The following is a 15,817-nucleotide window of genomic DNA, read 5'->3' as shown; positions in this document are numbered from 1 at the left end:
GTCATTACGGCCCTTCTCTACTATAAATCAGGTTTAAAACAGATTCAAACTAAGCATAAAATGACGTTTTACTATTTCAATCCCAAATTAATATTTTGAGTGTGATGGATTTAAGGTTTAGCTGACAAACGTCTCCACTGACAGATACTCCGTGTTACTGCATAACCTTACTGACCGTGTTTTACAAGGTTAAGAATCAAAGTCTGTGTGGAAAGAAGCTCTGAATAACTTAATTTAAATCTGGAGTCAGTCCAATTTCCCTAAAACTTGACCTAAATTTCTCCGAGAAACGTGGCTCCGCCTTCTGCTCCGTGTGAACAGAAACACGTGATTGGTCTTTAGTTTGTTGCAGGAAGTGGCTTGAAGATGGCGGTCTCTACAACATTGCTAACTGAATCAGTGCTGGGATGGTCCATATTCGCTGTTGTGCTGGTGGTAAGACATATTTTAAAAAAAAGTAGTCTTGTATGTTTTACGGATCCCTGCAGTTACAGTCATCGCCATTTTGTCTCAGCTGACGTTCATTCAGATGGCTGACGGCAACTTTTGAGCTAAGCTAGCTGGCTAGTTTGCTTGCTCGTTTATCATACGACGTTAGCACTGTTGTTTACATAATCATTAAAGGCCATTTGGTCAGGTGTAATTCACTTTGTTTAACGTTATATGTAAGCTTATCGTTGGTACGTATATCATAGTTCAAGACAGTCGTGTGAGAGTACTGCCAGACTCAAATGGCAAACATGCAAAGACTGTGAAGTTTCACATGTTACAGTCTCAGTCTAAACTTCAGGGGAAATTGATTGCCTGACCACCCGAGTCTGTTTCTCTTTTCACGGAGCTCGCTAAATTTGATTTTGTGCAATTACATTGTACTCTTTTCACATTTTTCGTGAGTGATGTTAATGAATCATTAGACAAGGTTTGAATCGATCGGTTTGTGGAAACATAATTTTGTTCAGACTTCCTGTCACTATTTAAATTTCACGCCTAAGAGGTTCGCATATCAGGGCAAACATTCAGTCAGAATTTGTATAACCTTTTAATCAGTCCGGAAAGCATATTGAGGATACATCACAGATGATGATATAACCAGTACAAACAAAGGGAAAAAGTGGATGGTCAGCAGGCTTCTTGGTTGGTCCTTAAATTTTGTCAATGAGCGTTGGTTCAGATGCAGAGCGTTGTGTCATTATCTGGCAATATACTCTGCCAGAAGCTTAAGTGTGTAGGCCCTTAATTGATCCTGTCTGAAAATGGCATCCCCTGAAGCGAGCGTGCTGGTTTTAGCAGTGTCCTCACAGCTTAGCGCGTGTGTGACTGGAATACGACCTTGCTGTTTTACAGCGCGTTCATTCCAATTGTTCAGCCATATTGTCAGAGACCGTTTAATGAGAGAGGGCATAAGGTTACATCAGAAAAACGCTCTTTTCATGGTTAGTTTGAAGTCAATTGTTACATTTGCTGTGGAGAAAAAGAATAAACAATCCATGATAGATCAAGGAGATAAGAGGTTTTGACGCCCACACTCTCAGTTAAATTTTAACTGCTTTAGGCTATGTATAATAACAAGCCAAAATTATTTGAAAAATAGTTTCACTAAAAAATAAATAAAATAATAATAATAAAAAAAAATTCACAAGTCTTTTTTTTCTCTCCTTTGACTGTAGTAAGTAACTAGGCTACTCAAAACAAGCTGCCCTTAAATGTCCGGGATAAGTGAACTCACTTACTGGGTAGAACATGGATCTTAATTGCAAATGCTGCCCATACAGAATCAAGGCATATTAGTTCCTTTGGATTTTAGAAGTTTCCCACTTTAAAAGTAACATACATGACTCGTGTGTTTCAAGTGCCTACTTCATGAACATCAGGGTCATTATGAAATCATTTATCCAATAATGAAGACATAGATGTGTGGTTTTAGGCTGTCCAATAATAGGCTAGTGAGTGACACACACACACACACACACACAAAAGAAAAAAACTGGCACGCTCTCTGTCACCTCTGCTTTAGGTTAAATTTATCCAGTTGAGTGATTAAAAAAAGAGAAATGAAACCAGATGGCATATTCAGTTCCCCCTAGGTCTAATAATTATGCAGAGTGTAATCTAAATGGAAGGTCTGTTTATACATGTATAGTAACTGTGAATCTGTTGGGTCTCGTAAGCAAAAGTGTTAGGAGAGCCAGTACACACTGCGCTTTCAGTTTTAAATATGTTTAATTTTTCTGGACACATCTTATAAATTGTCTTAGTTGATTTTTAAAATGTCATCCAATGGCACTGACTTTGCTTGTTTATAAATTATGTGCCCTGACAGAAATGTAAATTGCCAGGTAATTGCATACTATACCTGTTTACTAATGTGGACCTATATAGCTACTTATTTTGTGTTTTGTGATTAAACTAATTCTGTTGTATGAATCAGAGTGGAATAATTGTTCACATGTTGCTCTTTACACTTCAAATGTAACTTTGCTTTTTTCGTTTTGTGTCTCTAGGTGATCTTGGCTTTCTGTTGGGTCTACATTCGGAAGTACCAGAGTCGTCAGGAGAGCGAAGTTATCTCCACAATCACAGCGATATGCGCTCTGGCCATTGCACTGATTACATCTGCGCTTCTTCCTGTGGATATATTTCTAGTGTCCTTCATGAAGTATCCTAATGGCACTTACAAGGTATGATTCTTCAGTGTAACATGGTCACTTAATTCTTGATGAATCTCAGCATTGATAGATGATGAAATGTTTCGCAAATTGAGTAGTCTCATGGCTCTTCACAGTTTGAGTCTGTCTTATCTCTTTGTCTGCATTAAACTTTATCTGTTCCCTAATGTATTGGATTAAACATACTTAAGTCTTTATTTAAACTGCTCCCAAGCTCCCGATTCAATGTCCTTTAAAGCAGTCTCAGAGAGGCCTCAGAATATCTGCTATCAAACACTGATTGATGTTTTGAAGTAGATGATCAGTGATCAGTCGTAATACTTTTGTGAAAGAAACCTTTGGGAGTTCTTGCTGTCTGTAAGACTAATTAGTCTAATATGATTGAATAAGTTTGTTCTCTCCTGAAGTGATAAGGATGTCCAAGGCTGTCGTGAAAATTTGTTTTAAAGAATATTTTTAATTGCATTTTAATACGAACATTTTAGCTTTTTAATTAAGAGACATTGCAGTATCCTCTGAAACTATTTTGTTGTTGACACTAAAATGCAAAACTTTCAGTGTGCTGTCATAAGTAGGAACCATGAAAACAGAATGGCATGACCCTATCAGATAGCATCTTCAACACATTTTGGAGATGCTGTATCTGCATAAACACCGTGAACCAGTAAATGGGTCAGACAAACTGTTGGTTCCATTCCTTATTCTTATTCTTAAGGATATTCTAAGTCATTTGACAAAGTTTTCATATTTCTCATGCATATTAATGTAATTGTGTGAGAAAACTTTTTCAGCTGTACACAAAATATATCTGCAAACTGTTATTTTCTTTTCTCCTGTGACCACTGTTATAATTGCATAATTAACTGTTAGGACAGGTGGCTTTTGCAGTGAAAGAAGGATGTGTAGGAAGAGTTTTGTAAACGAGGATGAGTCATGAATAGATTATGTCAGATATTTCTTCCTTCCTTTGGCAGTTTTGTTAATCCACTTTTTCTGATGTGAAGATCAAACATATCCTTTCCCGCAGTCAAGCAAGCCAGCTTAATGTTTCAACGGAACATTCTCGGTAAACATATCAAAAGTGCGGCCGTACATGTAGACCTGTGTGGTTTTTTTAGCCCAGTCGCTATGCCCTAAAGAGATTACCATGATGACTGGCAGGTTTTGAGGTCTGACTGACTGATGGTAATGCACTTTCTTGCTCAGAATTTTCAGAGTAAAATAGATTGATGTAGGGGTTAGGATGTCCAAGACTGGGGTTTTAAAGTAGTTAAATGAGCCTGTATTATTTTTCAGAAAGCTTCTCCATAAGTGGATGCGGTGGAATGTGATTTCATGTTGAAGTTGTTCATTTTATATGCCAGGCGGTTTCTTGGTGTGTTTGTCCGCACTGCTGATTCACTCTATGCAATATAATGCATAATTTACTCTGGGAGAGCTCTGTAGACAAAACAGATATAAATTTAGACTGAATGAGACTGCTGAATGTTCTACTACAGTACATGCAATATAGTGTAACTCTATACATCTAGTCAGGAGATTTGTCCACTGTGCTTAAAATGAATTCTTATGTTAATAAGTTGTTAGGTACAGCGAATGTTAAGTGAGGTACTGATTTTGGTAAGCTGCAATGACATATGAGTGTCATTCTGTTCATTAAGGCTACTGATTCGATGCGATTTGAATTGATTTGGAAAGCAAGGTGTTGTTTTTTACTGCGTCGCTTGGACTATAGAAGGGCGTTCTTGTGTTAATGGCACTCGTGTAGCAATTAAAGGTTTGATCTTTTGAAACAATGGGAAACGGCTTGATGGATGTGAGGCTTGGATAGGGTTCATCTTGAGGAGGGCATCACAGAGAATGATTTACTGCTGCAAAGGTAGACAGCAATTCTCTCTGGCATTTGGATCAGCTTTGAGAACCTGTGAGTCATCAAAGTGTCAGGTCACATTTTTGATGGAATCTCTGTCACATCAGAAAAAAAAAAAAAACACTCAACAGAAAAAAACAGCTGCAGTACCTCTTCTCCTTGGTAGCACTTCATAAAACAGGATGAGCTGCATTTTTTTGTTCTCTGTTTGTTTCCTGTACATATCAGATTATGGCAATCTGTGTCCTGGTTATTGAAATTTTGACCATCAGATGTAAACAGACTGTGTATTTTTTTTTTATGTCTCTTGTATGCTGGGTTTAAGAAAGCACATTGCTTATATGACATGTGAGTGCGCTTTAGACACGAGTTTCAGATATGACAGTGTACGTAGTACAAAGTGAATTGCTTGAATCGAATGGACTATGTCATAGTAGAGCTAGTCATCTGTGCTCAAAATCTTTTTTTTCCATTCATACTATTTTTTCCCCTTTCTTTTTCTCTAATGCAGGAGTGGGCAGCTAATAACGAGACAAGAAAACAGATTGAAGACACAGTTTTGTATGGATACTACAGTAAGTGTGATCATTTAGTGCTTTTTTGGCCCCCTTATCACCCTGTTTCAAGCCGGTTTATGAACTCATTATCAGTTTTTCTCAATGCACCAATATCCAGCAATTTTCTTTTGGAATAAGAAAAAAATCTGTGGTTTATGTTGTTTTGGTTAAGTTCTTGGAAGAATAGCATACCACAACAATTAAGGTCAAAAGGAAAGGGACCGGTCTCCCACTGAAATTTGTTATACTTAGATGCTGTATCAGGCAGACGTTGTGTGATCAAGGTTGGGGGTATCTCCCAAAACTGAATTTATTGCTCTCACAAGCTTATGCAGTTTTTAGGTTTGCTTAGGTATTCTAGAGGTGTCCAAAGCTTTGTACTTGTCCTTGCTGTAGGTTTACAGTCACACAAATTCAGCGCCGTATGTCTGTGTGTGTGTGAGAGACAAAGTGTCAGTGTTAAATTGAGTCATGCCACAGACACTTGATCATAAACCATTAGAGTTTTCTAACAGATGTCACCTGAACAGGCTGTCAGTGCTGCAGCGTCATGCCAAAAAGCCTAATTCATTGGTGACAAGCAAGTCTCCCAGCTCCAAACCACCCGATCAAAAAAAAAAAAAAAAAAAGAAAGAAAAAAAGAAATCCCACTTCCATTGGCAAAAAGACATTAAAAGATTAACCATGACAGCGCAGGCACACCCAGTGCAATCTCCCATCCAGCTGCTTGGGCATTCTTTGGCCTCTTAGCTCACTGTTGTGGTTATGTGCCCAGAATAATTTTTTTAATTTACCTGAATAGCAATGCTCATTCCAAAAAATGAAAAAAAAGAAAAAAACTTTTCTTTGTCAAAAGTTTTAGTTTGACTTCATGGCAGACACTGGTGGGAAATGAGCTATATCCTGCTAAGCTAAATAATGGACAAATGATTCTATAGTATGTCGCTCAGTTCCTTGAGATTTGTTTTTTTTTTTCTTTCTCTCTTCAAGGAAAATGTTATCGTATCAGCACATCAGCAATTTGTATGGTTTTGTTGCTGACACCATGTAATTACACAGCTAGGATATATATGCCTTTGATGCCTTTACCCTCACCTGATTTTATTTGTCAGGCAATTTTCTTCAACAAGAAAAAGAAGAGTTACAACAGCTAGCATTTCTCCCCAAGATGTCAGCACAAGGTTGGATCCAAAATGGAAATATAACTATGCTTCACCTGTTAGGGTGGGGGAGAACCTTTATAAGGACAGAAATCCAAATCTCAACAGCTACAGATGGGCTCTCTAGAGCTATCCATTGTACTCCTACACTGCTTTCACAAGTCATTCTTTGATCACGCAGTACGACTTCAATTTCCCATGTACCGTGTTCTCATCCTCCGCTGTCTGGCACGAGGATGTTCCTTGGGTCAGAAGACACAAACGTTCCCCTTATTATTTTTATTTCAGGCTTTACCGACACATCTCGATGCACACTGGGGAAGAGAAAAAGCTAAAAAAAGGGGTTACGGTTACGGTTACCGCTGGAAAAAAAATATCAGTGCAAAAGTCTGTTCTGTATGCTGCATGACCGGTTTCAGGAATGCCCATGGAGGGCAGAAGGGATGCAGCAGAGGAAGGAATTAGTTTTGTGGCACTTGAGGTATTTTCAGAGGACCCCAAGCAATGGCTCCCTTAAGGAAAAGGATGAGAGCAAGGGGGGAGGGCTAAGAAGAGTACAGATTTCTTGGCCTGTGGTATACATGCATGTGATCATAGCTCAGGGACCCAAAAAATGATCTGTTTGTGCATTTACTGTAGAAATAACCTTAGGCTACCAAACAGAATGGTTTAAAGTGGTTCAGGAAAAATAAATATATAAATGTTTAAATCCGCTCAAATGAGACGCCAAAGTCATTCAGGTATGTGAAAAAAGCGAGTGGTTGATTTGCATTTCCTGGGAAGCATTCACCTGCAGCTTGAGTGTCTTTACTGCAGAGATTTATCCTTTTCCCCCTTGTGTTTCTGATAACAAATGTCTGTCATCCCTCTTTTGCTGTCTTCTTTCCTTTTTGGTTCATCCCACTTCTCTCAGTGGGAGGAATAGGAGCAGCTGTCTTGGTGAAACAAGTAAAAATATGGCTTCAACAAAGGAAGTAGAGGAGAAATGCAAACAAATATGATTTCTGAAAGCATGTGGTACCAGCACCTTCTTAATAAGACTGTCTTTAGTCTAAAGAGAAGGTGGTGAATTATTGCTTCAGATGGCTCCACTTGAATGCCTGTCCATCTGACTGTTTTGTCCTAGCTTGTCCTTATCATTTAAAAAAAAAAAAAAGGAAAAAAAAAAGCAGCTGCAGTATCACGTGGAATTAATAGTCAAGTGCTGGTACTAGCAGTGAAGATGTTCTCTGGATTTTCAACCTAGGAGCACAACACGAAATTACATTGCCACAGTCTCTCTGACATTTTCCCTGCACTTCAGTTCCTGTTGAATTAGGCTCACTGATTGTCTGTTGTCTTCCTTCTCTCCTCCTCTGTACCGCACAGTGCAGTTCAGTTTCACTGACCAGTAGGTGGAGAGCAAGCTCCATCAGTGTAAGCCCACGAGCAGAAAGTCATTTCTAAGAGGCTGCAAAGCTCTAACCTTTAAAAAGAAGGCTGACGAAGAAGAGGAAGAAGAAGAAAAAAAAAACGGATTCTTTTTCAAAGTCAGAATTTGACAACCCTGTCCATCCACGTCTTTTGAAAATGGAATAATTACAGCACTAACATGGAGATTTTGTTTCTCTATCAAGAGATTTCTCAGCCAGGCAGATTGATTTGTTTGTAGTACTGATCACAGCTAACGAGCGCTTGTATGCCCTACTTGCACAAACATTGCGTTCATAAAAGCCGGTTGGAATCAATGCAATTCATCTGACACTTTGCGCTAATTATTTGATTATGAAATGCTCGCTTTGGCTATCATGACATTCTTAATTGTGTGCAGCAATTGTTCCATGAACGTTTTCATGATTGTTAGAGTCTAGATTAATTTGAACAATGCTTAGAGGTAAACTCATCAGCAGTAGTTAATGTAATACCTTGCCAAAACTGTTGCCACGTGTGATTCAAATATGCCTGGTTTCAGGAAAGTTCTCTGAAGATGTTTTTTTTTTTTTTTTTGTGGTGTATTAAGAATGAATGAAGAACTGTTTTATTGGTGTCATTATTTTGTCATTATCCATTTTGAACACTTCACGACAGTCCTTGAATAAATCCTGGCACAAACCATATCACTCTCAAGAGTGAGGGGGTTAAGGAGAATGGAAGATATGTGCTTACACACGCAAACTATTCTCACAACAAAACTCCACCACACAAAGGTTTTCTTTTTAGCCCTCTCTGGCTCATTTGGCAAGGGAAGACGTTAGCGCACATTTCCCCCGTGTATTTACAGGGGTTCAATAATGTCCAATGGATCTGCGTGATCTGTAACAAAATGCTGTCTTTCCAAAGCTCTTTGCAGTGCTCAGCATCATCCCTCCATTTCTACATCTGTTCAGTCTGCTCAGTGGTTCAAAGCAGTGGTGCTGAAGACCCTGGAGCAACAGGACTAAATACTCGAGAGTCCTCTAAATAAATCATTGAACTTTGTTGTGCTCTCCTTCTTATTCTTATTTTGGGAGGGGACAAGAGGATGCAATCCTCCTGACAAACAAAGTGCAGGCATATTTTTTCCTTTTTTTTCTTCTGCTTTTGCTCGGGAGTTATGAGAGATTTCTGATGGAAAGTGCTCATTTTTTTTGCCACTGGGTTGCTGGGAAAAGCACATATATAGTGGTCTATTTGGACAGGCAATTGTATGTGGTACAAGTTTGAGCTCTTAAAGATGTGTCTGGGCCAAGGCATATTTTCAAAATAGCTTAGATATTATCCTGCACGACCCATTTTTTAAAATTCCTAGCCAAGTTGTTGAAAGGTACAGCTAAAGCTTTTGATGATCCCTGGTAGCAGTGTTGTACATAGATGGATTCTGGCTAAAGCCAGAGGTCCAGAACATCTCTGAAGATTAACCTTTAAGGTTAAGTAATTAAAGAGAAAATATATATTTGTTCAACTGGCCATACGCCAAGTCCTTCCGACAGCCTTTTCATTTAATGTAGTGATCTTTCAAGTAGACGGTCTGGCCTTGAAGTTTGGCTGTAAAGCACAAGGTTAAATGGATGGGGATCTCCAAGGAGACTTAAAAGTCCTGGGAGGTGTCTAATATTCTGCTCTTTCACGTGTATGCTTGTTCTAATAGGCCTTAGAATCTACGGCCAAACCCCTGGTTTTATATTGGGACAACAGAAAAAAACAAAACAAAACAAAAAAACCATTGAAGTTCATTTACAAAGTCTTGACATTTTTTTTTTTTTTTTACAAGGAGGGATACTATAAGAAATTTTGAACTGGAAGAAAAGTTTAAGCACAGTCAGTACAAACTGTCATGGAGTCACTGATGTGTCTACTTGAGTGGTGTGCATTTTAAATTCAGGAGTCAGAAACCTTGACTTGCTCTCCACTTCAGGGCTCTCCCCCTACTCCTCGCTTGCTGTTCTCACCTCCTCAAATGGGTAAAAGGCAGTGTCAGGCCAACATATGCGTCAGTGAAGTTTTAGAGACTTCAAACAGGCGGTTGAGTTTGCAGTCTAGCTATTACCTTTGCTCCGTGGATGTTTTTCAGGAAAACAAGAATGTATCTCTCCCATCTTCTTTTTCCTTCCAGGTTTTATTTTGACGATTCTGCTGCATAGTACAGAAATTCCACGCATTTCCATCCCTCATTGCTTCACCCCTTACGAGAGTGCGTAGGTGATTTGCTGGTGATTAGGGTGGTGTTATGAACATTCAGGCCATCCTCTTGGGCCCGTATGCACGCTTTAGCTACTTTTGCCTTTTCCAGATGCTGTATATTGCCAAAAGCTCTGCAATGCAGAATTTGAAAGCATATTTGGGGGCATGGGTTATGCTGGGAATGAACTGTAAAAATCAATTACTAAAACTGTTTGGATTGCCAGTCATCGAGGTCAGTTCCTCATTTTATAATGTGCATTAAAAAAAAAAAAAATCCTCCCACCCGCCTTTTGGTCTCCCACATTAATTCACTATTCATGTCTTGTATTACACGGCCACTTCAAGAAATTGATGCAGTTTTCCCTCTTGCAAAGATGGACAAGGAGCCCTACAGAGTCTACATAGCCTACAGATTGGGATGGGGATTCTGCTTTTCTATCAGATATCAGTGGAGCTGTGCGGTAAAGAGGAACAGAATAATACAATTTGACTATTGCCATTAAAAAAAAATTCTGCAGGCAAAAATTCTAAAATCAGGAGGAGTCAATGCACAGTTATCCTACAGGTTGTTTAGACATCTGAGTGTCTCTGTCATTATGTTAAGGGAGGGTTGAGGAAACATCCGGCAATCTTTTTCAGATGGTTAAAAGAAAGGATGTTGTAGTATTTTCAATATTAAATTAAATATAATTTCAGATAAATAGAAACCAGCTTCTGTGGCTAAGACCTTTCTTCTGATTTGTATGTGTTTCCAACAACAATAGCAACTATTCATGTCCCAAAGAAGTACACCATCATGTGTAACAGAACCACTTATGATATAAATTGTCCTGTTATTCCCGCAACAACAAAAAGGACTGGAACAGCAACACTAATTCTACATTTATATCTCGTATTCTCTTACTCTCTGTATAACTCCTCACTGTAATCAAAAGTGTTTACATGATCTTTATGGTCAAAACTGAAAGAGATGGCAATATCTTTGAAATGAGAGATCTTAATGACCAAGCGAATAAAGTGGCCCTGCACTAGCCTCTTTCTGACAAGTGCAAGTCTCTCCACAAATGGGTTCTGCTCCAATCAACTAACAGAAGCAGTCAGGACCATCTTTTCTCTAGTCAAGAAATAGAATGAAATAATGGCAGGTGTTTGTGTTAGTATGATATTGATTTCTGCGCTGATGCAGTTTTAGCTGTGATGATAGTTGGGTGCGACTCGCGGTGGATCCTATGGCGTTACATTATCAGTATTCCTGTGATGCTCATTCAGAGGGCGCTGATCCCTGGGGGTCGGAGCTGTGAGAATCCAATACAACGGCAAATTATCGCCCGCCCTGATTAGTAATCTGACGGACCCTGCACGGGGCAAGAGGGTAATGCTCCAATAGTGGTGTATTCTGCTAATTTACAACCTTGTGACAATCAATTGCATCTTCGACCTGGCTGACCAGTTTTATTGAAAAAAAAAAAAAACAAGACGTGAAAAACAAACAAACAAAAAAAAAACACAAGATGTGACAATTTTTGGCCCCTCTGAAAAAGATGATTAGGTACAGTGTGGATGGGTAGAGGAAATTCCTACAAACAAGCTTAAGAGATTGATTGCTTTTTGACGTCTGAGTCCCGAGGTAGCCTTCAAACTAACAGTGTCATCATCATTCTTCTTTTTGAGGCTGCCTCTCCTCAAGAGGCAGCTTCAAATAGCCATCAAACTATCCTTTTGCTGAAAAGGTAAACAGCTAACAAAAAGAAAGAAAAAACAAGCAAACAAAAGAGTAGACTATGATAGTTAAAAGCGAGTGAAAAAGAAATGGCAAAAAAACAAGATCGTCTGTTATTTACACTGGGAAGATTTTGTACACTGCAAACCAGAAGCAAAGGTGAGATCAAATTCTGTCAAACAAGAGTTTTTTTTTTTTAATTCACAACACCCAAAAAAAATGGTTCCCTTGACAGATTAGTGTCTCATCATACCTCCCAGTATCTCTGCCCCATGCATGGCTGACAGGTCTACAGGAAATGAGATGGGGAGAGTTGCTGGCCACAGTGCACAAGTCTGCGGAGGCTCTGAGATTTCACCAATCTCCTGAGTCTTTTGTCACAGCTTTTCACTCCTCAGTTTCCCCTGACATTTCATTTTCACATAAACGTAATACATTTGTGTTGTCTAGGAGGGAAGGACTGGAGCCTTGGGGGTGGGGGGTGGGGGCAAATGATGCTTATCATTCTTGACCTTCACTGGCCCATTAGGAATGACACGTTCACAGGGCCGTAGTTTAGGGAAGAATTCAGATGACCTCCCGTACACGTCCCCAGCAAAAGGATTCTGACCCTGACTCTAGTCTGACTCATAAACCCATGTCCTTCTCTCACCGGTTCCATGCTCCCGACACATCCACAAAACAGCAGGCTGTAATTACGGGTCTGAGAGGGTCCAGGTACAGCAAAACTTCCTCCTCTTTCAATCTTCTCAACATTGTGCTGTGTGAGGGCAGAGTGGGCAAAAACACTTGTGGTAATCTACATTCTTGTGGACTTCAAAGAAAATGAGTTAAGTGGTTCCATTGTCTTGCAGATGTATGTCTGCACTGTGGAAGACACAAAGGAATAGACCACTTTTCTCCTTGTCTTTGTAAAAGAAGTTTATATCCATACGTTATTTTTTTTCACGCTACTTTCTTGAGGCTTTGTTGGTTTTATTATAATAATTTGTGGGAATGTAACAGGCCGACAACAGATTGCAATGCTTTTGATTTTCGTGGAAAAAAGGACGAAGCTTCAAGTGGATTTTTATGAGCTGAAATGGGTGTCAGTATTCCTCTGTGGAATGCATTGGCCTCACTCGTTTGCCACACGGGGAGAAAATTGCTGGGGTGCTATAAAAGGACCAGAATTTAGCGTGGGGCTGAAGTTGGCCCTTTAATTATTTAGCTCCCTTTTCTCTCTGTCGGGGGGATTAATATGCTAAACTTCTCTCTGTGGTCAGGTGCTTTCCCCAGCATTAGATCTGGTTAGAATGTAATGGATGATCTGCAGTAATGCAGCTCCGACCATTCCCTCATTGCGTTAATATTCATAGCGATATGATTAATATTACCCATCGGCATGGGCTGCAGGCGCATGCAATCACAGGACAAGGGAGCTGTAGAACTCACTTTTTCTGCCCATTTATACTAGACTGGTATAGTTGTCTCGGAATGACGTAGCTGTCAATGCCTCCAGGCAAATACATCTTACCTGAATGATTAGACTGAGCGCCAGTGTATTGAAACAAATGCTTTGGTGCAGTCACTCAGTGCTGATGCAGAAGTCCTCCTCAGGCTCACCAGCTATTTGAGTGCTGTAATGACTCAGTTTAAGAAGACTCTGTGACTCTTTGTGTAGATATTTCAACTGTAGCTTAATGAAGTGACATGCATAGGCATAGGATCTTCTGCAGTTTTCACCGACTAACATGTCTGATCTCTACTGTTTCATTTGTTGTGCATTACTAACTGATCGACTGATTATCAGTTAACTGTTACATGCCATAAGGCAGGTAGAGCACCACCTTTATGGAGTGAAAAATGGAATTGATTAGTTAATTGTCTTCTGTTACCATTTTAAGAATGTAATCATCTAATCTGCGGGTTTAATTGCATTTCCTTACAGAGAACCCAAAGTGGTACAGGTGCATTGCTCATTCCTTTTTTTCCTTCCCCTCACGCACTACAATGCATTCCCAACGCCGAAACGCTTTTAAAGTAGTTATCACCACAGGTGTGCTGAATTAATGAGGGTACACAATTTGATTTGAGATTGGGAAAAATTGCATTTCTTTCCTTTTGCCCCGGTTCATTTGTCTTTATAAAACTCTTGGTAGAGCTGTATTAATGAGTAACCAGCAAGGCCTGTCCTATGAATAAAGCTCCATATTTAAAAAGCGGTATTGATTCAGAGGTGCCCATCTTGTGTGATAGTCTAATTGCATTCTTTGTTTAGCCTTACGTTATGAACCATGCTAATGAATAACGTTATCACCTCGAGGAAGTGCTAAGCCAACCATGTCTTTGCTCCATGTCTTCCAAGCGCTTTTCAGTGGGAGTTATTTTTGGGGGTACAGCATAGCTGTCTACAGAGACATCCATTAGCTTTAGATAGAAATGCACCCCACCTCCCCGACCTCCCCCTACTGCCCCCCCCCCCACCCCCCCACCCCAGCTCAAAATAGCTTTTCTCTCCTTTAAGTGTCTGAGCCTAACCTCCTCTCCATGAATTTGTAATGCAGCACAGTGTAAGCATCTCACCTATTAGAAGGTGCTCTCTTAAGATCTGCCATACAAACAAAACAGAGGCACCACAATATCAGGGTGTCTCTGGGGGACAGCATGGGACCGCGGGGGGGGATAGTTTGGATTTCGATGGAGGTTTAGAGCGCTCCTTACTTAAAAAACAAAAGCCCACAAACCACAGCATACAATAGTGTAATAGCTAAAGACTATTTCTAGGTCAGTGTTCAGGAGAAAGGATGTGTGTTTGGACTTGTCTTTCTGTCAGTTAATGCCGTCATGATTCTGACAAGATTTGAATGGCAACCTAATTGACTTTTTTTTTTTTCTTTTGTTCTCAGTATTTTGAGCTGTCACTTCTGGAGGAAAGACCACTCTTTTTGAAAACAAAAAAACAAACAAAAAATTGCTCCATGCAAGTCTTTGTTACAGATGTGTTGCTTTTAACCATGTCTTGTCTTGATATCCTTTCGCGTTATCCAGCACTAGTTTTAAGTGTTTAGGTTGCAGTGACTGGCTGGTTATCCTTGTGTTTTGATGCTGTAAACTAGGGGTATACCCAAATCCGAATATGTTATTCGGGAAGGCACAAATAATGCATTGGAAACAGATTTTTTTTTTTAATCCAAAGTTGCTCGTTATTATTCGGGGGAAGAAAAAAACATGCCATTATGTTTCTTCAAATCGATTCATATCATTGTGGATGGCCACAAGATAAAACTGCCCACTCTGTTTGCAACATTGGACTTTGATTTCACTAACCAGTCATTTCATTCACTACACATTATTGAAAAGTGATTGCTATATTCTGTAGTCGCCCCCACTGAATAAGGTGCGGGAGCTCGCAAGACAAAAGTCTGGTGTGGCAGCTGGTTTACCCCTGCAACCTGTAGTTTTTAGCTGTATGTGTTAACTTCCGCCATTAAAAAACGCAGTCAAAACTCGTTTCATTTGCTATGCATTATTGAAAACTGATTGCTATGTTCTGTAGTCGACCCCACTGTTCTGTAGTCAGCGAAAATTACTGTTGCAAAATAGTAATTCACGTTTCCCTAGCGAACTGCAGTGACGTTAGCACATAAAGAATCGCAAACGCAGCATTATTTGAATTTAAGATTATTAAATGATTGTCTTTACTGTAAGTAGTTTCTATTTCCAATGCAAAACAGAATCTTTCGATATATAAAACATTTTTTCAGTTTCTGATTGTTCCATGTCCCCCAGTTAAGGCACCGGGGGGGGGATCATAAAACTTAAAAATAAAAATGAAAAAGTAGAGCTTGAGATAAAAAGTACAGTATGAGGATGTTAAAATATATTTCATAATTAAGTATATGCCAATATTAAATCAATGTGACGCTGTGAAGGCACAAAAATTCCACTGCCAAGGAATCCAACATTTGCCCGATTTAACGTGACTTCCGGTATAAACCACGCTCACCTCCAGCCTACTCTCTGAAAACAGTTACAGAGACAGATCATTTTGTTGGTTGAACAGATACAGATACAGATAATAACGTCTCTGTACACCTCTACTGTAAGCCATTTGATCAGATCATGGTACTCAGTCCCACATGAAAAGCTTTTATCAGGGAGTATGTGGTATAAGGCTGGGGTGGTCTGATGGTACTGGGTGGGACACTGGAGTGATCATAGTG

General features: G+C 39.6%; 1 protein-coding gene across 1 annotated transcript in view; it reads left to right on the top strand.

Moving 5' to 3' along the window:
• Positions 1-362: 362 nt before the first annotated feature.
• The window catches only part of lmbrd1 (LMBR1 domain containing 1), a 58,618-nt gene continuing 43,163 nt past the window's right edge, over positions 363-15,817 (top strand). The window contains exons 1-3 of the mRNA XM_030771498.1: positions 363-435; positions 2,502-2,678; positions 5,048-5,111. Coding sequence (XP_030627358.1) covers positions 367-435; positions 2,502-2,678; positions 5,048-5,111 — 310 coding nt within the window. The 5' untranslated portion in view covers positions 363-366. The remainder of the gene's footprint in view (positions 436-2,501; positions 2,679-5,047; positions 5,112-15,817) is intronic.

Source organism: Chanos chanos, chromosome 4 (assembly GCF_902362185.1).
Source record: "Chanos chanos chromosome 4, fChaCha1.1, whole genome shotgun sequence".
Lineage (NCBI taxonomy): Eukaryota > Metazoa > Chordata > Actinopteri > Gonorynchiformes > Chanidae > Chanos > Chanos chanos.
The sequence above is the reverse complement of the archived record's forward strand: the minus strand, read 5'-3'. Positions and strand labels throughout refer to the sequence as shown.